Source organism: Hyposmocoma kahamanoa, unplaced genomic scaffold (assembly GCF_003589595.1).
Source record: "Hyposmocoma kahamanoa isolate Upper Pololo Valley unplaced genomic scaffold, ASM358959v1 78, whole genome shotgun sequence".
In the NCBI taxonomy this organism is placed as follows: domain Eukaryota; kingdom Metazoa; phylum Arthropoda; class Insecta; order Lepidoptera; family Cosmopterigidae; genus Hyposmocoma; species Hyposmocoma kahamanoa.
In genome coordinates, this window is record NW_020653945.1 from 2,040,501 (window position 1) to 2,060,939 (window position 20,439).

Sequence of the window (20,439 nt, forward strand, 5' to 3'; positions counted from 1 at the left end):
CATGGTAACTCATCAGTGATACATCACTTATAAATATCAACTCTCTCATATTACGTAATATTCATCGGCAATACAAATAGAAAATTCGCGAAGTCATGGCGTCTCATTATATTCATATAATAAATCTGTATTTTTACATATACATATATTACTCTGCAGTAAATAAACGAAGAAAACAATAACTGAATTAGTCTCAGACATAATTAATTTTTTCCTTACTTCGTTTCATCTTTCGGAAAATGATGATATACAGCCGTACACATCACAATTCACGACCATTATAAATAGTAACGTAAAATGACGTTTTATATCAACTCACAAGTTTCGTAATGAATAAATGAAAACTAAATTCAAATATCAAAGCCGTCTTCGCGCGAAAACGGCTCGCCGGCAGCCTTGTTGTCGGGGGTGCGTTTAAGACCGCAGGCTAAAAATTCGCTAGCTAAAAATTAATCTGCCGAGGCATCCGTGAACGGAGTCTTAGGTTTATGTCAATGTAAGCTGCCAAATTCAAATGACAGCTGTCATAAGTACCTAATTCAAACTTTATTTGAACTCACAACGGGCTTTAAATATTGTTTTTATCGTAATTTCGTCTACAACAATTTGCATTACGATTTCATCCATAATCCAAACGTCGTTAAAAGTACTCGTTTATTTAAACACAGAGCCAAAATATTCAATAAGCGTGCGCGAAACTAGCAGAAACAACAAACAGCTGTCAATAGTGTCAATCTGACAGCAGGTTAAAATTTCGCGACCTAAAAAGCACGCGAAAATTTATCCCAACTAGGCTAAATTTTATCCTAGCCGACGTCCGTGAACGGGGTAGATAAAATTTTCACAGATTAAATTTTCGCCTGACAGAGTGCTTAAACGGGGTGTATAACGTTATGTCAGGTTAAAATTTATCCCGGCTACCGTCCTTAAACGCACCCATGTGACCGGCAATGTGCGGGGCGTGGTGCGATATCCAAAACTAGGGAGGGGCGGAGAGTGTCCGTTCTCTTACTCTTTATTCTCTGCCTAAATTAAGTAAATGTGTACATGTATTTTAACTAAACTCCTTGTAATTCCGTTAGTGGAATCTCCTGTATCAGTAAAGATTTTGTTTACTGCTACTAAAAAAAATAACAAGAAAACCAACCTGCATAAAAACAATTAATCTACCTAGTAGCTTATCCTGGAATATAATCAAAGGTAAGAACGACTGTTTGTGGATAGTTTGTAAATTATTTCAGCGCGCCGTAGCCCCCGGTCCTTTAGGTAATGCCACGATGACGCGAATGGCCGCAATGAATATCAGCTTGATCATTGTGGAGGCCGATGCGGTTGCGGATATTTTAATTCATACGGATTATCTACGGATGCGATTATCCGCGAATGTGGATTATCAGCAGACGCGGATTATCCGCGGATGTTGATACTTGCAATAACCCTAGTACTAGTAATAGTAATGGGTTTTTTTGTGACTTTAGCTGTCTTGTACGAAAATATTTCTTTTATTTTTAGTTTGTAATTCCTACAAAAAAATTTTGTTACACACGATAAAGAACAAATTGTTCAAAGCGTACTAATGTAACATATGACATTCAATAAACCAACATCTATTAAACGGTATGACCTTGATCTTCCATTGCCAAAAACCACCGACCGTTTTATGGGGCGAATGGCTAACGACTATAATAACTTGGAAAGGAACTAAACAGGTGATGCAATACTTACAGCAGCTCTAGCAGCAAGTGCGGCGCTGCCTGGTGGTAATTGATAGCACTTGCGATCACCCTCCATTGGAGAGCTCTTCATGGTGTCGCGGAACGGTCCGTACAGTGATGACGCGAATTTACACGAGTAGGACAGTACCGACACCTGAAACGGAGTAAGCGAACATATTTTATCCCCAAAATGTTTTCTTGCGAAAACCCGTACCGGATTTCTCCCCTAGTGGATGTGCTATATAAAGCTTTTTGTGGACTTAAACGTTACGAGAGCTGGAAATGGGCAAATAATTCCAAATAGACGTACTGTGTACAATATTTCAATTGTTTAGCACCTTACAAAGGCTACCTACTCATCTTTCTTTAAGATACCAAGAGACGGGATGAACAAGTCGTGCGCCTGGTGATAAGCGACACACCTATCCACAACAGTTGCAGTGCCACTCAGAGTTTTAATTAGCAAAAATCTGAGGGGCACTGCCACTGCGCCCGTCACCCTGAGATATAACTTGACCAGTCCCATTTGAGTGTAATTTTACCAGCACTTTTAACCCTTCAAAACCGGAACGCAATAACGCCACAGTTACTTAATTGTTACTACATAACAGATACCTCACTCTCATACAAAATCGAAAATATTTACGCTATAATAACCTACTAAATCTGACTAATGAAACCAGGCGCTCACTACGAAGAAAAAGGAACCTAAGCACGCGCTCAGAGAAGTGAAAATAACGTTGCCAGCCGTGTGCAGTCTGGGGTTGTACAAGGATTGTAATGTAGATGAAAGACTTGTCTGAGCGCTTGCACTGTCGGCGATACACACAGCCGTATGAACCATATTTGTGTTGCAAAAACGAGTGATTCGTTCTGTGTACCGTTTAGGTTCTCGGATTTCTGTCAGAGAAAAGTTTAAGGAGACTGGTATCATGACTATGGCATCACAGTCCATTTACTCAAATATTTTGTATTCCCGTAAAAAATATACATAATTTCGTTAAGAAAGAAGATATCCGTAATATTAACCTTCGAACTAAGTCCAAACTCATGGTACCACGATTTCGTTTAACCAAGGTAAACGATTATTTTATGGGGAACTGTATGCGTTTTTACAATAAGAATCCGGAGCATACATTAAGATTGCCATTTCCTAAATTTAAAACTTACATTAAAAGTATTTTAATTGAAAAGTCATGTTACAAAATTGTAGTGTTAGATAAAGATGTATAGAAAGACAACGTGAGTCTAGATTCCACACAAATATGGTTCAAAATGTATTTATTCTATAGTATTTAAGTTTATATGAAAAGAGCAATCCTTGGAGTTTCTTGCTTGTTCTTCTCAGGGAGGTCAGCGCAGTGAACGAGCAGTAGCTTAAAAAATTACGTTTTCAAGTGTAAAAATTTTACCTATTAAATATATCATTATTTGACTTTGACTTAAACTTATCGCGTAACTTCGAGCGAGTGACGGAGCCCTGATAAAGCTCACATTACCGTTTAGCGATAAAAATATATATGGTGACAGTACTTCTCTGGGCGACCTCTTTCACAAGGAGCTCTATGGCTACAGAAGTACAGAAAAACCATCTCTCCTTAAGAGTACGTATTGTGCATTGTGCACGAATAGCCATACGCGTCCTGCCCAGATGCATTAAGTTTTTATTGTGCATTCTCCTCTACATCCCAGACCTTAGTTAGTCTTCGGATTTCGGAACTTGGTCCATAAGTTAGATAGTACTTGATGTACTGCTTTATCTCAAGATAACGTACTGTAGTCTAGGCTCTACTCTATGAGTAGAATCACTGGCTGAGTGAATATAGTTTTGTAATTAGAATGTGTTTTGAAAAATGAAATAAGAAAGAATGAACATCTTGAGAGTTCGAGATGTAACCTCAATAAGAAAATATGTGAAAGAATACAATAAACCAAGTTTTGAAGATTATCCCAGTTTATATATTTATAAAAGTACCTCTCGCTACGCATCTTAAGCTACGCCCCAGCTAACAGTACTATTCTTACCTGATTTTGTAATTTATGCCCAACTAAAGCATCTTTAATAGCTTTTATTCTATTGTCCATCATGTCAGATGGAGCTACTATATGAGCACCTGAAAGAAATATTGGTGATGAAAAAAATATTATCATAAATTTAATTAATGGAAACTTAAAAGATAATATTCGTGTATATATAATGTGTTTACTTTTGAGAAATTTATAATTCATTCATAAATACTGAGGCACAAATACTAGGCACTACTTTGGTCCATCGTCATCATCAACATTATTATATCTCTGAATAGAGTATTTAAGCCACAGCTAGGCTAGTCAAGCAGTAATATGCAGACATAGGTTAGGTGGCAGTACTTCTCTGGACCATGGATCAGTAACTTAAGAGGACTGGTAATCTTTGAAAAAGGTCAAAATTCTGTCTTATATTCAGATGGCGCTGACCAATAGACTGGAGGTAGTATACATTATGTAAATGGCCGTGGATATTAATTCCTCTTTAATATGAAATCTAATAAGTCAGTTTTTTTCGTTATAATATTATTCAAATAATGATCATCAGCAATAATCGTGTCAATAGATGGCACTGTGTGTTACATACTAATTTATAAATAACGCTTCTTAATATGGATAGATGGCGCTAATCATAGACAAAATAGAAGAAACCATAAAAATGTGCAATAAGCGCCATCTAGTTGATTTGTTTGTTATCACTACAAATTAGAGTAGCTTTGAATAAATTGCAGCTTGTCAATGTAAAACAAATTACTTACAAAAACGGCTGTTTGCACGGATTTATATACTTCATAAACTGAATCACTCACGTCGATATACCAATATTTAAATTTACACCTTATCGTGTTACGTTAAGGTTTATTTTCAGTAAAAAACCGAACCACGTGAGATAGCTCAAAGTAGTGGTCTGTCCTTGTGTAACAAGTTGCCAACGCTAAATAAAATCTTAAGTAGTGTCTAGCCTATTAACTTTTTAACTTTGGATACATATATTTGCTTAGAGGTAATATGCTTTTACTGTAATGATAAAAAAATATCAACAATGAGACCTTCTGTCATGAAGTAGCACTTTAAATAAGTATACAAATTTGCATTATGAAATAATATTAGTAGTTTTGGTCATCCATAAGTGGCCACATTTTCTATAAAAACTAAAAAGTTAAAAACAATATGGTTCGCTGAAAAATGAACGAACACCCCATTAGAAAGAGACGCATTACTACTTTGATGCCTCTCACTTGCCTCGTTTTTATTTATTTTATTTTATTTTATTTATTAGGTTCACCAACGTTGTGTACAATATTACTTATATTCTTAGTTTTATTAACTTAGTGCGCGGTCCGCTTTAATATACAAGTCGGTGACTGTTTGGCACTCGTCGCGACATCTGGTGTGCCAATAGGTACTAAATACCCGACTACGCTGTCTTGTATCGCGATTAGCAGTCCTTTAGAGTTATTGGTCCATGCCTGGATGAACTCTTTCACAAGGAGCTCTACGGCTACAAAACGTCCTCCCTAGATGTGCAGCTTTCACCATATTTTTCTTCACCATTAACATAAAACTGAAAGTTATAGATACATGCCACCAAGGATATGAACTTTTGGTTTGATTACAAACAATAAATAAAAAATTAAAGTTAGTTTACAAGACCACAAGTTAGTAGAAATATAAAAAATACAGGTACCTTCTTTCATTTAAGTGAAAACGTACAATAGGCAGCCAAAGTTACCTGCTTGAGCATAAGCCAAAGCAACTGCAGCAATTCTTTTGACAGATGCTGCGTGGTCTATCGCGCCACTCTCTAAGAGCAGCCCGCAATGCCCATGAGAGGTGTAAGGGCAAAGGCACACGTCACATGCTAAAAGCAGTTGCGGGAACGCAGCCCTTAGTTTCGGCAGAGCCTTCAGTACTGGGTTCCCCGGTGAGTCTGCATTAGAGCCAGTTGAGTCCTGGTATTCAAAATTACTTAAATTTATTATTTGCAAACATAACAGAGTATCAATTGTGTAACACACAAACTAGATACCAGCCCAGTGACTGTGTGAGAATTTTCCTGTGTATGTGAAATAAATTATCGTGTTCTATGAGTTATTATCATCACTGTTAGCTTAATACTAACTGCTGGAGCATAGACCACTCACTCAAGAGGTCTTGCATTTTTTCGTGTCATGGCCTAAAACTTAACAGACTTCATGTCACTATTTGCTGCTAATAAATACATAAATGTGCAGGTGTTTGGTGCTAATGTCTTGCATCCATCTAACCTATGCCCAGACAACTTCCAGTGGCCAACCTCCTAGCATTTATTAACACCATGTCTTAAAATATGAGCAATTGGCTTTGTTATAATATTTTGTGTATAACTTTTAAGCCCAGATGTATACAACAATCCACATTGAAAGGTATTACAAGGCCGACATTAACGCCCAAATGTTAAGGCCTTACTAAAAACTTGAAATAAAATTTACAAAAATACTGATATTAGATAAAGGTATTAAAAATGTTTTCACCTTTGCTAAAGTCTCAATGATGCCAAAGATAAGTATTGATTTGAGTCCTTTGTCCATCAACTCAGTGAGGGCTGGAATGAGTTGGTTGACACCATATCTGTATACATTTGGCATGCTCGGCACAGGCTGTATCGCATCATCATTTTCTCTACAATCAAAGTAATATTAGACATATTTAGACAAGATAAAAAGAGTACAAATACATTAACAACCCAATACTATGATTTGGATCAGGGTTGTCACGAATGTCAGCATGGATAATCAGCATAATTAAAATAATATCCGCATCTGCATCAGCACATGCATTCATCGATGCTGATATTTATTGCTGATGTTTGAGTCATAACTTGGCCTAAAAGGTACGCTGGAAAACTTACAAACCTTTCACAAACAGACAGTAAGCCGAAAAAGCAGCTCAGCCGTTTTTTTAAACTGTAAAATTCCAGAACAATTAAACTAGGCAGATTTATTTGTTTGTTAATAAATGTCACAAAATCACTGAAATTTTATTACAATACTAAAGAAAATAGAAAGTCTTTTCATGTAGATGGATTCAATAAGCATGTACTTTTTTGGCGTTTTTTTTTAATAGATAAAATCAGCATCCGCATTGGTATCCGCTGATATATAAAAAACCTGCATCAGCAACAACCCCAGTCTGGATCAAGACTGTGTCTCATATTATTGTATACAACAAATTTGAAGCCAACCCAGTCCCAAAAAAGTTTTCTTTGCCAGCATTGTTTGTAGGTTTTTCAATGAAAATCTTATGTTAATTATATTGGCTTGGTGTACGGTGTATACTCAATTAAAATAGACTTAACCATCGTCAAAGTCAAAGTCAAATGATTTATTCACCAAGACAACACAGTACATTGCATATAGGTAAGTCAAACTACAGAAAACACAGAGTTAAATTATACAGGTATACACACTAGTAAAGTCTTATTATGATTTTTTAAGAAAATGAATATTCACTTAGATTTGAATCCATAAATTCGTTGATTTTATAAAAAGCATGATTTTTAAAGTAAAGTTTTAATGTTTGCGTGAACGTAGCCATTTCCAAGTCAGATACACTAACTGGTAGTTTATTGTACATCGTTAAAATGTTAAGCTTTGACTAATCTGGTTTTATTTGTTGCTATTTATGTTTACTTCTCGTGTTATGTGTATGTATGTCTGATATCTTCGTCATATCATTTTTTGTTTCGTGTATCTCTAATAATGATCTGTATATACACAATGAAATTACAGCCATTATTCTATATTTAACAAAGTACTCTTTAGCAAATACACATTTGTACGTGTAAAAAAAAAACACGTCGTAATACCTGCGATAATTCGTATTGGTCGCTTTTGCAAGACCAACACTCTCTCAATATCAGAAGAATTTCCTCAGACCAATAATTGATTGAATATAAGCATAGTATACACCTAAACTACGTTCTTTATTCACTACTGGTTTAAGTTTAAGTAAGGCACAATTTGCCACTGAGAGTTGTTTACATATCTTGTCAATGTGAAGAGAATGAGTCAATGTGTCCTGAATAACATATCCTAAAAATGTGGTAAATCTAGTGTCATGTTCTTTTTTTCTGACTTTGTTTTGTATTCTATGGTAACGGTTTTTTTCTTATTAAGGACTATGCCGTTTGTGGTAAACCATGTACTAAGACTATCCATAACAAAAGTTTGTTTTTCGAGAATTTGAATTTTATTTCTAGCTGATATTCCTACATGAGTATCATCTGTGAATAGATTATCATTTGACCATGATGGTAATGCGTGTGGCAAGTCGTTAATATAGATGAGGAATAACAAAGGTCCTAATATTGATCCTCGCGGAACTCCGATGTCAATTTTTCTAACATCAGAAAATATGCCTTCCACCATTATAGACTTAGTTCTATTTGAAAGATGAAGGATTTTGAGAAAGAAGGACTTCATTAAACTTAGTTCCTTATTCTTAAAGCCATAGTATTCTAGTTTTTATAAGAATATTATGTCATAGGCAGTCGAAAGCCTTCGACAAATCACAAAAAATACTACTACACTTTTGGGCTCTATCTAAGGATTCTAGTATAAAGTGTACTTTTCTTATCGCAATTTCTGTGGACCTTCCTGTACTAAAGCCATATTGGCAGTCTACGAACAATTTATTAACCTCTAAAAATGATGTTATTTTTCTTTTCAATATCGATTCGAAAATTTTTGATACAATAGGCAGTACACATACCGGTCTGTAATTAACATCGTCTTTCTCGTCTTTTTTATGTAATGGTATTATAAGACCTACTTTCAACACATCAGGAAAGATTCCTACCGTAAGGCATTCATTAAATATAAATAGTAACATGTTTAGTAAATTATCATTTAGCAAAATCAGGCATTTAAACACCCTAGTGTCCATATTATATATGTCTTTAGATTGTTTGTTTTTTAAGTTGTTTATAGTCAGAGTAAGTTCCTTCGTTGTAATATAGTAAAATTGGATTGATTAACTAGAAGAAGCCGACTATGGGTAGCTGCTACAGACCCTTGGCTAAAAGAACCCAAGCAGAAAGATGTTAATGCATCAACTTTGGGCAATACAAATCATATTATAGTAATTATATAATGTATCAAGAAATCAATTAAGATTATCAGTCTGGATTATAAGTATCAAGTACGTAGAAAATATAATTGATAGAGTCTTAATAAGAACATAATTATCAGATAATAAGGCCTTGAACCTTAAAAAGCTTTTGTAAGCACTTTTATGATATCTCCGGCAATGTTAAGAGATCATTAAAGTGGATCACCTTATTTGTGATAACAGATAACCAATGTGAAAATAAAACATATTTATTCAACGATTTTGGTAGTGATATGTGGGCTGTGAATTAGAAGGTTCCAGGTTTGATCAGCAGTAGAACCAATTTCAGAGCAAACTTTTCTAAATTGGTTCCTGTCTGGACATTCTGGGTAGAACTCAAGAGTTCACTGATACTCATAGTTATTTTCTATATCAAACTATTGAATCAGGTAATTGGTGTAGTTGTCTGCCACATAAGGTACTTATTTATAATTTAGGTAACAGGTATACACAACTCATATCTACTAGAATAAGATTCATTTTAAATTGATATCCGTATGGATAATCGCGTAAATATCATTAATTCAATATTGGTGTTTATCGGCATAGACTTAATGACGATTATTCCGCAAATACATAGGTTATAAAACATGTACATGTTATTAAGGTTTGCATAGGAAATAGGTACTTACAACAGAAAAACAGGATACATGATATTGTGCGGCTCAATGCTAGTGTTCGGCTCTTGGAGTTTTCGCAACGTTGAGTGGAAATATCCGCCCTGAAGTACATGTTCAGGGCTCAAATATAATTGACTCATTTTTACCGAGATTTAAAAAAAGTTGAAATACTGAAAGTAGAACTTCTGTCAACTATTAACTAGAGCAAAAACAAAGGCAATTGTGTAGTTTTTAAAATTATTATTCATTAATTAGCACTTTAAAACACGGTTGCAGAAGTACAGAAAGCAAAAGAGCTCAGTGATAAATTTGATAACAGCTGACATTGACAGTGACGGAACACAGACCATACCTCTATGGACCATGAACCACAGACATATATCTAGATAGACGCCGCAAGTGCAGCAATTTGTATGAAAAAAAAGCGTGCCACATTTTTTGTAAGAGCATATAGTTGTATGTACATACCTTGACAGAGGGGAATGTCTATCGATGACGCATCGAATCCTAAATGCTCTAACTAAGGTATCAAATGTGTATAATGTAACGTAAAAAAATAATTTAAAATCGCGTAAAAAGTATACGTCTATTATGATTCCGTTATTATTATTTCCTTAATTATGGCCACTAGGCTTGGGCCAGCGTCAGTCTTGAAGATATAGGTAATGGTTTGTGATTTTAATACAAATATGGTATCATTTCGTTCAGAAAAAATGGAAAGTCCATTTTTTTAATGTCAGTCAAGATAGTTGCGTTCAGTATTTTTGTTTTTATTGTCAATTTAAGCTGTCAATCTTTTGGACTAAAAAAATTGTTTATGGCACAGGTGCAAGGCACAAATTAGATAGTGCAAGGGTGCAAGTAGTTTGTGATTGTTGGCTTGTATTCTGGATTATTTTAATCAATTTTAATTTACATTAGTTGCCAATAACTTTTATACATATTGATGCAATAAAAAAAGTGAGACGCATAGTTTTATATTGGTATTAGTTCAGTACTAAACGATTTGGTGAAGATCTAAAGAGCGCAGAAACATTTGAAACGCTTGGTTGAAGTTTTCTTGTAACTACTGCTGCAGATACTGGTAAGCGTGTTCAAACCTTTTAGAGGGCCTTGATTGCACTATGGAAATAGAAGATACGGTGCCCGTCACGTCCAAGAAAAAACACGATAAAACCGATTCGTCGTCTGATGGCTCTCCTTCAAAACACGAGGGCAAGAAAACAGACAAAAAGTTCGATGCAGAGTCTGACCCTAAACCACGTATAGTTCTTACCTTTCGTTCAGAAAAACCTGGCGCCAAAAGCAGTGCAATGAAAATTGTGTCTACTGAAGAGAAACAGGAGGAGACATCTTTACGGCGTTCTAGCAGAACTAAAGCCAAACGTGATGAAGATTATGATACTGAATTTCAGTCACATCGAAAAGATAAGACCAGCCAACAGATGTCTGAAAATGACGATGTTTCAGACAGTTCTCACGCGTCTCCACCTAAAAGATCCACACGAAGGCGTAGCAAAGAATTTGATAATGTGATAGCTAATGCTATAGCAAGAAAAGAGAAATCTTATAATGAAACTCCAGCTCCTTCAAGACCTTCTCGCCGTATCAAACCAACTGCTAAAGTTCTTGCAAATGAAGAGTTAAGAATGGGGCTAGAATCTCAGAATAATGCTCGTCTTGGACGTGATGCAGATAAAAGCCCAGAAGAAGGTGTACGAACGAGACGATCCAACAGGTCAGGTAGACCTATTGACCATGATGAGCATGCAGTAACAGAGAAGAAAAATAGTAGATCAAAACCAATGGAGGTGGATGGTGAAGAAAATCAAAGCCAAGTGATGAAATTGAAGCATTTGTGTGAATTGGGCCTGAAGGCTATTGATTCTGAAGATAGAGATGACACCAAGGATGAAGAGTAAGTAGTACAATGTGTCACATTTGGAGTTTTCAAAAATTTACTTTGCATCACTATACATACATATATTGCACTGCTGTTGCAATAGTGTTGTAACTCAAAATATGTGAAATTCAAGTTTATGGCATTGCTAAATGTAAAATTGTATTTTCTACATGTCAATAAAGACCGTCATTAGTAACCAGTAAGCCCACTTAATTCAAAATGGGACAAACTTTATATGAGCTACAAAAGTCCTTACTCAAAAATATGAAATTAATTTTTCCATTTTATATTGAAATATATTTCACAAGTGGAAAATTGTTTAGTATATCTGTAATAAACATAAACCTTTATATTTTTATTAATTTCAATAATCTTTCACGAGAAGTGAGCAATTTGTTTTTCATTAATCAATGAAAAACAAATCAAACAAAAGTGAAAAAGATAATCATGAATAAATACACTTTTCCAGTTAATACACTACTGCACTGATAGCAGCCTATAACATATACAGTTTGACATGCTGCTGCATAAAAAAATATGCTGTTTATTTTGTCAGTTCTCATTTACATTACTAGGAAACATGGTAGCACGCAGCAATATCATTAATAGCCAAGCTTCGATTTCATTCTCAGAGTAGCAGACGAATCTATAGAACTAGAAGAAGAAGAGGATGAAGAAATTGACGATGATACTGAAGTGATCAGCAAACTCCTGGAAGCTGACGCAAAGAGTGTTGAAGAGACCAGTGAAGTTGATAGCTTTGATGACACAAGCGATGAGGATTATGAAACTGGACGACCAAGACGGTCAACAAGGTTGTGCACGTCTTATGCAATGAGTGATAATGATTGGTCATCGTCGGTGCCAGATGATGACATGCAAGTATCGTTTTGATACTGGGTGTTGTCTGTAAAAGTATAGAGGCTTTATGCATGTATGATAAAATTTTCTTTAATATCCTGCAACTTTTACGATGTCGGGATAGTTACTTTCTGTGCTATGAATCAGTAGTTATGCCAATTTACTTTTTTACTATTTAAAGTAGTTTTATAGACAATTTATTTTAATGGTCTATGCCTTGAATGTCACTGTGATCATGGTCTGTATTGCTTCTTTTTAGTTGCCATTACATATTTATCATTTTTACTCAAAAATGTAGCAAGTGGAGATGAATTCATATTTTATAAAATATTTCTTGTTTCTGTAGTGCCCCACGACGCCGCTCGTCCAGGAGACCTTTATCAAATTACGAAGAAACCGTACAGTAAGTCAGAGAGTGCTATTATTATCCTATCTTGACATGTCTGAGATATATGTGCACTTCCTATTGTCCTTATTGCCCTTTAGTAAGTTTACACACTCCTGGGCCAACATTTACATCAACCAAATGAAATTAAATCAAAGCTATGAACACCTTATAGTTTTTAAAGGTGTTGTTTTTTTCTCCGAGTTGCAATTACTGCTCATCAAAAAAGGTTGTTTGCTTGTCGCTGTGATGAATGGCAGCATAAACCCTAAATATACCACTTTAATAAAATATCAATAGAGATTATTTATCAATGAAGTTCATTACAGTCTCTTGGAATTTATTGATCAGGTATTCAAAAGACCAAGCTCATCACTTGGTACTTGAAGTGCTGTGCTATTTGTTAAGTATCTGGATGTATCTTTTCAAGCAATGTTCAAACCAATTATTTTCCACTGTTCTTTATGCATGAATAGTTTTATAATTCAATTGCTTGCCATAAATATTTTTCGTTAATTGACAGTGTCCCAGAGAACGCTGAAGATAACTTGGAGGCAGCGGTTCCCCCGGAAGAATCCACAATCATCGCCAAGTGCTTCTGCGAAACACCCAGTAACGTGCACGCGGCCGTGGATGAACTAACAGGTGGGGGAAGTTTGAGGTTATAAGTGCCGCTGTCACTAACTGTCCTTTTTTATGATACCAAATGTCGGGACGAACGAGTCGCGCGCCCGGTGGTAAGCGATACGCCTGTTCATAGCAGTTGCAGAGCTTTCAAATCGCAAATATCCGAGTGCCACTGCCATCGCACCCGTCACTCTGAGACATAAGTTGTCACGTCACACGTCTCATGTGCCTGTAATTTCACCAGCACCCTTACCCATCAAAACCGGAACAGGGTGATGGTTGCATTACTGCTTGGCGGCAGAATAGTTAAAGTGGTGTTCCCTGAACGAACACTGGCAAGGAATTTTACTGCTTCTAAAAGTCCTATTACTCAACTTTCAAAAGCGCACATTCTCCGCTAATCATCTTTTTTTTTTTTTATAGGAAATGAAACTATTTTTCCGGATTTAAATCGCGTATATTTGTTTTTTCAAACAAACCGACGTTTCGTGCCCTTTACAGGTCCCATGGTCACGGTTGTCAGTCAACGCGATTTAAATCCGGAAAAATAGTTTCATTTCCTATGTGTAACAATGGCGAAAACCTAAGAACTCGATTTTTTTTTAATTAAGTGACGGGACGAACAAGTCGTGCGCCTGATGACAAGTTACACGCCTATCCATAACAGTTGCAATGCCACTCAGAGCTTTAAATCGCAAAGATATGCGAGGCACTGCCACTGCGCCCGTCACCTGAGGTATAAGTTGACAAGTCCCAAGTGCCTGTAATTTCCCAGCAGCCCCAGCTCCCTTACCCTTCAAAACCGGAACACAGTAATGCTGACGTTACTGCTTGGCGATAGAAAAGATAAGGTGGCAGTACTACACAGGATGAACTCTCTCCCCTATTGTGTTCCAGTTTAGAAGGGTAAGGGTGCTGGTGAAATTACATATACATGGGACTTGTCAACTTATGTCTCAGGGTGACGGGCGCAGTGGCAGTGCCCCTTCGATCCTTGCGGTTTAAAGCTCTGAGTGGCACTCTTTCATAAGGAACTCTACTGCTACTAAAATTTCTGCAATTTATAGGTCTGAGTGGCAAAGCTATTCGTAGGTGTGTCGCTTACCATCTCGCGCACGACTTGTTTGTTCCGTTACATGGTATTATAAAAAAATCAAACAAAAAAAAATAATTTTGTTGGTGATCATATTTTTTTTTAATTTATTTACCAAAATACAGAAAAAATACTTATCTACTAATTACAAGCTCGCTCAGACTTTATCCGCGCTTTTTTATTCCGGCTTTATCCGCGGCGAGGAAGTTCAGTCTATTTAAGTAAAAATATAATATAATAGGGCAGACATCTTAAAAACTAACTTAATTACATCTAGACAAGTACAAAAACATGCTCACTTACATATGCATATAAATGCAACAATTAAGCAATCCACAAAATAAAGTTTATATCTTCAGTTTTCAAAACATTTTTCTTAGTGTATGATTGAGTGAACACAGCTTGTAAATAAGACGTAAAAATAGGGAAATGAATCCTTAGAAACATTAACTAAATCTACAAAAAAACAAAAAAATAAATGCAAGATACTACTAACGCGCAAATGATCGTTGATGCACTGATTACTTCTAGAACCAGTATTCTGCCAAGCAATCGAGCTAGTAGACGGTGTCCGCGTAGGCTGCTCTCACGCCGCTGCCAAAGAAGATGACGGCTCTTATTCCCCGCTGATCCGCGCCGGGCCACGCGCGCCATACTTCCTGGCCTGCGCGTTGCATTTTGCGCAGTTGAGGACGCACATGTGCTGCTCGGCATGTGGCCTGTTTTGTACGCAGGTAAATATTTGTGTAGGTGAGAGCCAAAGGACCTTAATTAAGTCCATATTTTGGAATGTAGATGTTTTTACAAACATTATTTTAGAATGCTAAAAATCGCGCAATGGTAAAAGACATTAAGTCGTCGTTTGTTGTTTATTGAACATGTTTTATTTGTCCGTAAGATAATTTAAATTTAAAATGCCTGTGATAAATTGTCCTTTCGCACCGTTAATAACAAAGTGTGATTGGTTACGTTATTACATTTAGATTTAGAAGTCGATTTTGGGAATTTCTCAAGATGTTTAAATTAATATTGTAATGATAAACGTATTTAAATGTTTAGTTACAAAGAGCAACCCCTACAGTTTCTTGTTCATTCTTCTCAGGGAAGTCTGCCTTACGAATAAGCAGTAAAGTTCAATCAGTATCACGTTTTCGAGTGTAATTTGCTCACCTATGAAATAAATATATATATAATAATCTGTTTATTTGATCTGGACTTTGGAGTTAATAAAAAAATACGTGACTTTAATGTAATTTGGCTAGTATCAGTTACGAATACATCCTACTTGAAGCGATTTGTTAATTTTATTCCTCACATTATTTCGATAGTACCCCAAAAATGACATTTTTAGAATTACGTCGCTTTATTATTGAGGGTGCGATTTATGCAATAACGGAATGCAAGCGAATTTTTGTAACGAAATTGTGCATACATACGATGAACTTTATGTCAATAATGTAATGCACAAACTACGATACGGTAGCGACGAGAATTCCCGAGACTGCGCGAGAATTTCCGAGACTGCGCGAGAATTTTCCAGAACTCCAGAGTATAGTTTTTACGTTACACGATAGGTTCCCAAATTTTTTGACTCACCGCTCGCTTAGGCAAGATAAAAAAATTTCAACGCCCGTAAAAAATAATTGGAAACACGTATTTTTTATATTAACTTAACACAAAAATTCAGATGAAAAAAAAATGTACGTAGTGTACTTTATACAGTGTGTTGATTTGCATTCGCGCCATATTTAAGAAATTAATAATAGAAATAATGCTAAAACATCTCAAAATATTTAAAAAATATTCTCTTCAATATTGTGGCTAATTGTGTCTAGTAAAGTTTTGTAAAATTGTCCCCCAAGTGTATTCACCTCAGAGGACAGTGACCCCGCCACTCGCTTCAGCGAGCGATACGTAATCTTTCTCGATCGCTTATTTACTTATTTTTTAAATCATGTTTATGTACTAGTATTGTTATAATTTACTAATTATTGACATTAGTTAGAAAAGTTGACTGAAAAAATATTTTTTGTAACTTAGATTTGGTACTTACCAATTTTAGATTACATGAAAGTAGTGCTAGAAGTACCTAGCTCCACAGCTGGTGGCAGACTCCAGCTCTCATGATAATGCAGGGTCTGGTGAACTGGTAGCGATTTTTTTTGCACTAACTCTTATTTACATACCAAACAACATGGCATTTCGTGAGAAACTAGAACGTATGCGCGTTGTTAGCGGAACGTAGACGCAATACGCAAGGTCGACTGATGATCTACCAATACCAATCACGCGCTCGCTACGATACTCCCCCCGTTCCTACTCGTACCCTACCACCAAATACACACATCAAAAGTGTCTAGGGATCAAGTACGTTTAAGAGTATTGCTGCAATTAGGGTTAATTATATTAACTTTTTTGTATCGCTATTGATACTTTTTAGTGAGTTTTAACATTTAAATAAGGAATATTGTTTAAAATTCGATAATAAGAAGAAAATCGATTGTCAATGTGGTTTTGTATAAAAATGAGTTATAGCGTTTTGACAAAATCATTACAATATCTGCATCGGAACCGAAACAATTTACATTATTATGGAGAGACGACATCATTTAACCCGAGAAGTGATGATGCGAGCCGTCGGAATGTTGGAAGCTGGTTCCAGGCAACGTGCTGTGGCTTTCACTCTTAACACTACACAGAGCGTCATAAGTCGCCTCTGGACGCGCTATCGCATGACGGGCAGCGTGGCCGAGCGACATGGAGGACGATCTCGCATCACGACTCGCAGACAGGACCGGTATATCCAAAATACTGCTCGACGGAATCGTACCATGACCGCCATGATGTTGGTTACGAGGCTCCACAGCTCCTCAGGCTTGCTAATAAGCGATCAAACAATTCGAAATCGTTTACGTGAAGTGGGTCTGCGATCCCGAAGGCCGCTCAGAGTTCCACCTATTGCACCCTGCAATCGCAGGACCCGTTTACGATGGGCTCGCGAACACAGAAACTGGGAGGAAGAAGACTGGCGCTATGTGTGCTTTTCGGATGAATCCCGCTTCGGTATGAGACCGGATACAAGACGTACTCGAGTTTGGAGAACATCTGGACGTCATGTACGTTTGAGATATTGTCATGAAGTTCATCCATATGGTGGGGGAACAATAATGATATGGGCCGGTATTTGGATCGGCGGAAGAACAGATCTCATTTGGATCAGGGGTAACCTCAATGCTCAAGTTTACGCAGAGAGGATTGTTTCAGATGTTATCATCCCTTTGCGAGGCCAGTTGGGTGATTCATTTCAACTAATGCATGACAACACACGTCCACACACGGCTAGAGTCGTAACACGCATTCTTGCCGAAGCTCGTATCAACGTTCTGCCGTGGCCTGCTCAATCACCAGACCTCAATCCAATTGAGCACGCATGGGATATGCTTCAAAGAAGAGCTGTGCCGAGTATGCATACATACTCTACAACAATATTTTGACTTGTTACAAAACACATGGGCGGCCATTCCTCAAAGTGATTTTGATGAACTCATCTTAAGCATGCCAAATCGCTGTAATTGTGTGATTCGTGTTAATGGTGGAAATACAGATTATTAATGTTCTTATCTTTACAATAAAAATGAGCAAAATCATCATTTTCGCCATTTTTTTGTCATTTAATTGACGCCGTTAATTGGAGTTTTTTCTTACAATTTGCAAAAACATCAAGTTTAGTTTATTTTAATTAAATATAGGGTTAAAAGGAAGCGGTTAAATAAAACATAAGCATTAAAGTAAGAAGTCGTCCTGGAAGACTGGATTTGGTAAATATTGCTTAAATAATTTTTATTTCAAAAATATTCACTTGATCCCTAGACACTTTTGATGTGTGTAGATCTAAAATGTATATTTATATATTTTCTGCGCATAGGTCATTGTTCAAATGGTTGCCGGTACTTGTGGCACATGTAGTGCAAGTCAAGTCAAGGCAATTAAGTTAGAATTTAGGCGTTTTTTCTATTTATATGGTTTTTTTTAGTGATTTGGGTTCGGTTTCGGATATAGAATGACGTCTGTAAATATGGCGAGAAATCAACACATTGTGTAGATAATTCAGAATTTTTTTCAAAAGCGGCACCCACTGGACAGTATCAGCGCCCCCTAATTGCTTTCGAGGCTCCTACCCTAGGACTCGTTAGCGCCCACTGGGGGGCGGTAGGGACCACTTTGGGAAACTATGTGTTACACCAAAGTTCATTATACTATGATTACGAAAATTAGCTTCCATACAAATAATAAATTACCCTATGTGGCCTTGCTAGGTAGAGTCTACTCCTCTGTGACGACTTCCATGGAGAGTCTGCAGTCCTCTTTGATGACCTTCCCTGTCGAGTAGCTTGCACTCATTGTGTTGCCATCTCTGATGTCCCGGGTTCGATCCCCAGACAGGTCAATGAAGAAAATAACTTTTCTATATTGTCTCGAGTATGGGTGTTTGTAGCACTGTCGTTGTTTCCGATTTCCACAACACAAGTGCTATAGTTACTTACTTTAAGACGCAGCAACATATGTGATGTTGTCTAACTCCATTTATGTTGAAATAGTATTGAATAAACTCTTGTTCCCGCAGGGAATTTTCTACCAGTGCTCCGAGAGTCACCTTTTCCACCTGGAGTGCGGCCTACCATACAACGACGCGAAGTTAAAGCCGGGATGCCCTCACTGCGGGATGCACTCGTACCGCTGGCAACCTGTCAACCGCAACTGCTCTAAAGTGCAGGTCCAGATGAAATGTAGCAACAAGAGGATCTTCTTGCCCGATCAGAGGGAACAATGGTTAGTAAACGAAAGAAACAATTGCCATCTATAGTGTTTTCTTTTATTTCTTATTTAATAAAATGAATGAAAGGTTTTCCACCTTGCTGTAGCAAAACTCCTTGGCGCTACGTCAATGTATTTCTAATAACGAGATATATAACTATAAGAGTTTTACGCCTGGGATATTCCCACGGCTGTAATGAGAAGATAAAAGGCACGAGGGTTTTATTTCGGCATTATAGTCAAGTTAGTCTGCATGTAAACATACTATTTACATGCAAGTGTGATGAAAAACATTCTATGTTGTACGGGCGGTACGATAATTACCAACCTCGACTCCGAAAGCCCGCAGTCTTCGACTTCGGTCTTCTAATAGAGTTGTTCGTAATTCCTTATTTACCGCCCTTAATACACAATATATTTATTAATTTCTTAAACTTTATTGACCACAAAACATAATGGTACAAAGCAGACGTACCTTTAAGAAAAACGAAATTCACGAACACGGCAAATCAAATAAAATATTACGTTAATAAGAACTTATATGTAATAAGTATATAATCATAATTATATTATACTATTAAGTTTTAAAATTGAATTTAAAACATGACGTAACTATTTTAAACAGTTGTGAAAAACTAAAACAAGCTCCCATGAATAATTTTTCGAAATGGCGCTTTCGACCTTTCTACGAAACATTGGTGATATGTATATATTTGAGAGTTATTCCACATTAATTTCAGCACTCCTGCTTATCTCGGGTTCGCAATCCTCGACCCCTCAAAGCTGGATCAGAGTCCCGTGATTCCTGCAGAGTTGCTTCCGTCCCCCCCGATCGACCTGAAACGCCTCTGTGAGAAGCCGATGGAAGAGGAAGACTTGCAGGACGCCGAGGATAGCACTCCCATTGAGAGGCTTTGCGACGCTATACTGGCCGGAGAGGGTGTTGAAAAACTTATACCTAAAATTAGTGAGTGCTTGCTATATTGTTCCGCTCTTCTTTCTCTCTTAAGAATAACACTGAACATATTGCACGAAAATGGCTGTAAGAAACCCTTATTAGATGACCTTGACAACCGATGTGGCCCAATGGCATGATTCCCGAATTCCCTAATTTGAGACCATATAATTGTTTTTTTTTCTTTGTAATACCAAGTCACGGGACGAACAAGTCGTGCGCCTGATGATAACCGACTGGTTTGTCCATAACAGTTGTAGTGCCGCTCAATGTTCTAAATCACAAA

General features: G+C 36.8%; 2 protein-coding genes across 2 annotated transcripts in view; one reads left to right on the plus strand and one right to left on the minus strand.

Moving 5' to 3' along the window:
- LOC113233239 (endoplasmic reticulum chaperone BiP) overlaps positions 1-9,680 on the minus strand; it is a 22,299-nt gene extending 12,619 nt beyond the window's left edge. Inside the window, 6 exon segments of the mRNA XM_026468281.1 lie at positions 1,013-1,026; positions 1,726-1,869; positions 3,741-3,829; positions 5,476-5,695; positions 6,257-6,404; positions 9,527-9,680. Of these exon segments, the coding sequence (XP_026324066.1) occupies positions 1,013-1,026; positions 1,726-1,869; positions 3,741-3,829; positions 5,476-5,695; positions 6,257-6,404; positions 9,527-9,654 (743 nt within the window). The 5' untranslated portion in view covers positions 9,655-9,680.
- Positions 9,681-10,609: 929 nt separating this feature from the next.
- LOC113233240 (histone-lysine N-methyltransferase EHMT1-like) lies at positions 10,610-20,293 on the plus strand. The gene is made up of 7 exons (XM_026468282.1): positions 10,610-11,432; positions 12,050-12,232; positions 12,625-12,681; positions 13,187-13,308; positions 14,915-15,117; positions 19,008-19,213; positions 19,939-20,293. Exons 1-7 carry the CDS (start codon positions 10,639-10,641, stop codon positions 20,291-20,293), a joined length of 1,920 nt encoding a protein of 639 aa, XP_026324067.1. The 5' UTR covers positions 10,610-10,638.
- The last annotated feature ends 146 nt before the right edge of the window (positions 20,294-20,439 follow it).

Bases quoted from the DNA above. Each gene is read 5' to 3' on its own strand.
- LOC113233240 (XM_026468282.1), top strand. From the start codon at position 10,639: ATGGAAATAGAAGATACGGTGCCCGTCACGTCCAAGAAAAAACACGAT. The intron at 11,433-12,049 runs GTAAGTAGTACA...TTTCATTCTCAG, and splicing joins GATGACACCAAGGATGAAGA to AGTAGCAGACGAATCTATAG. The intron at 19,214-19,938 runs GTTAGTAAACGA...CATTAATTTCAG, and splicing joins CCCGATCAGAGGGAACAATG to CACTCCTGCTTATCTCGGGT.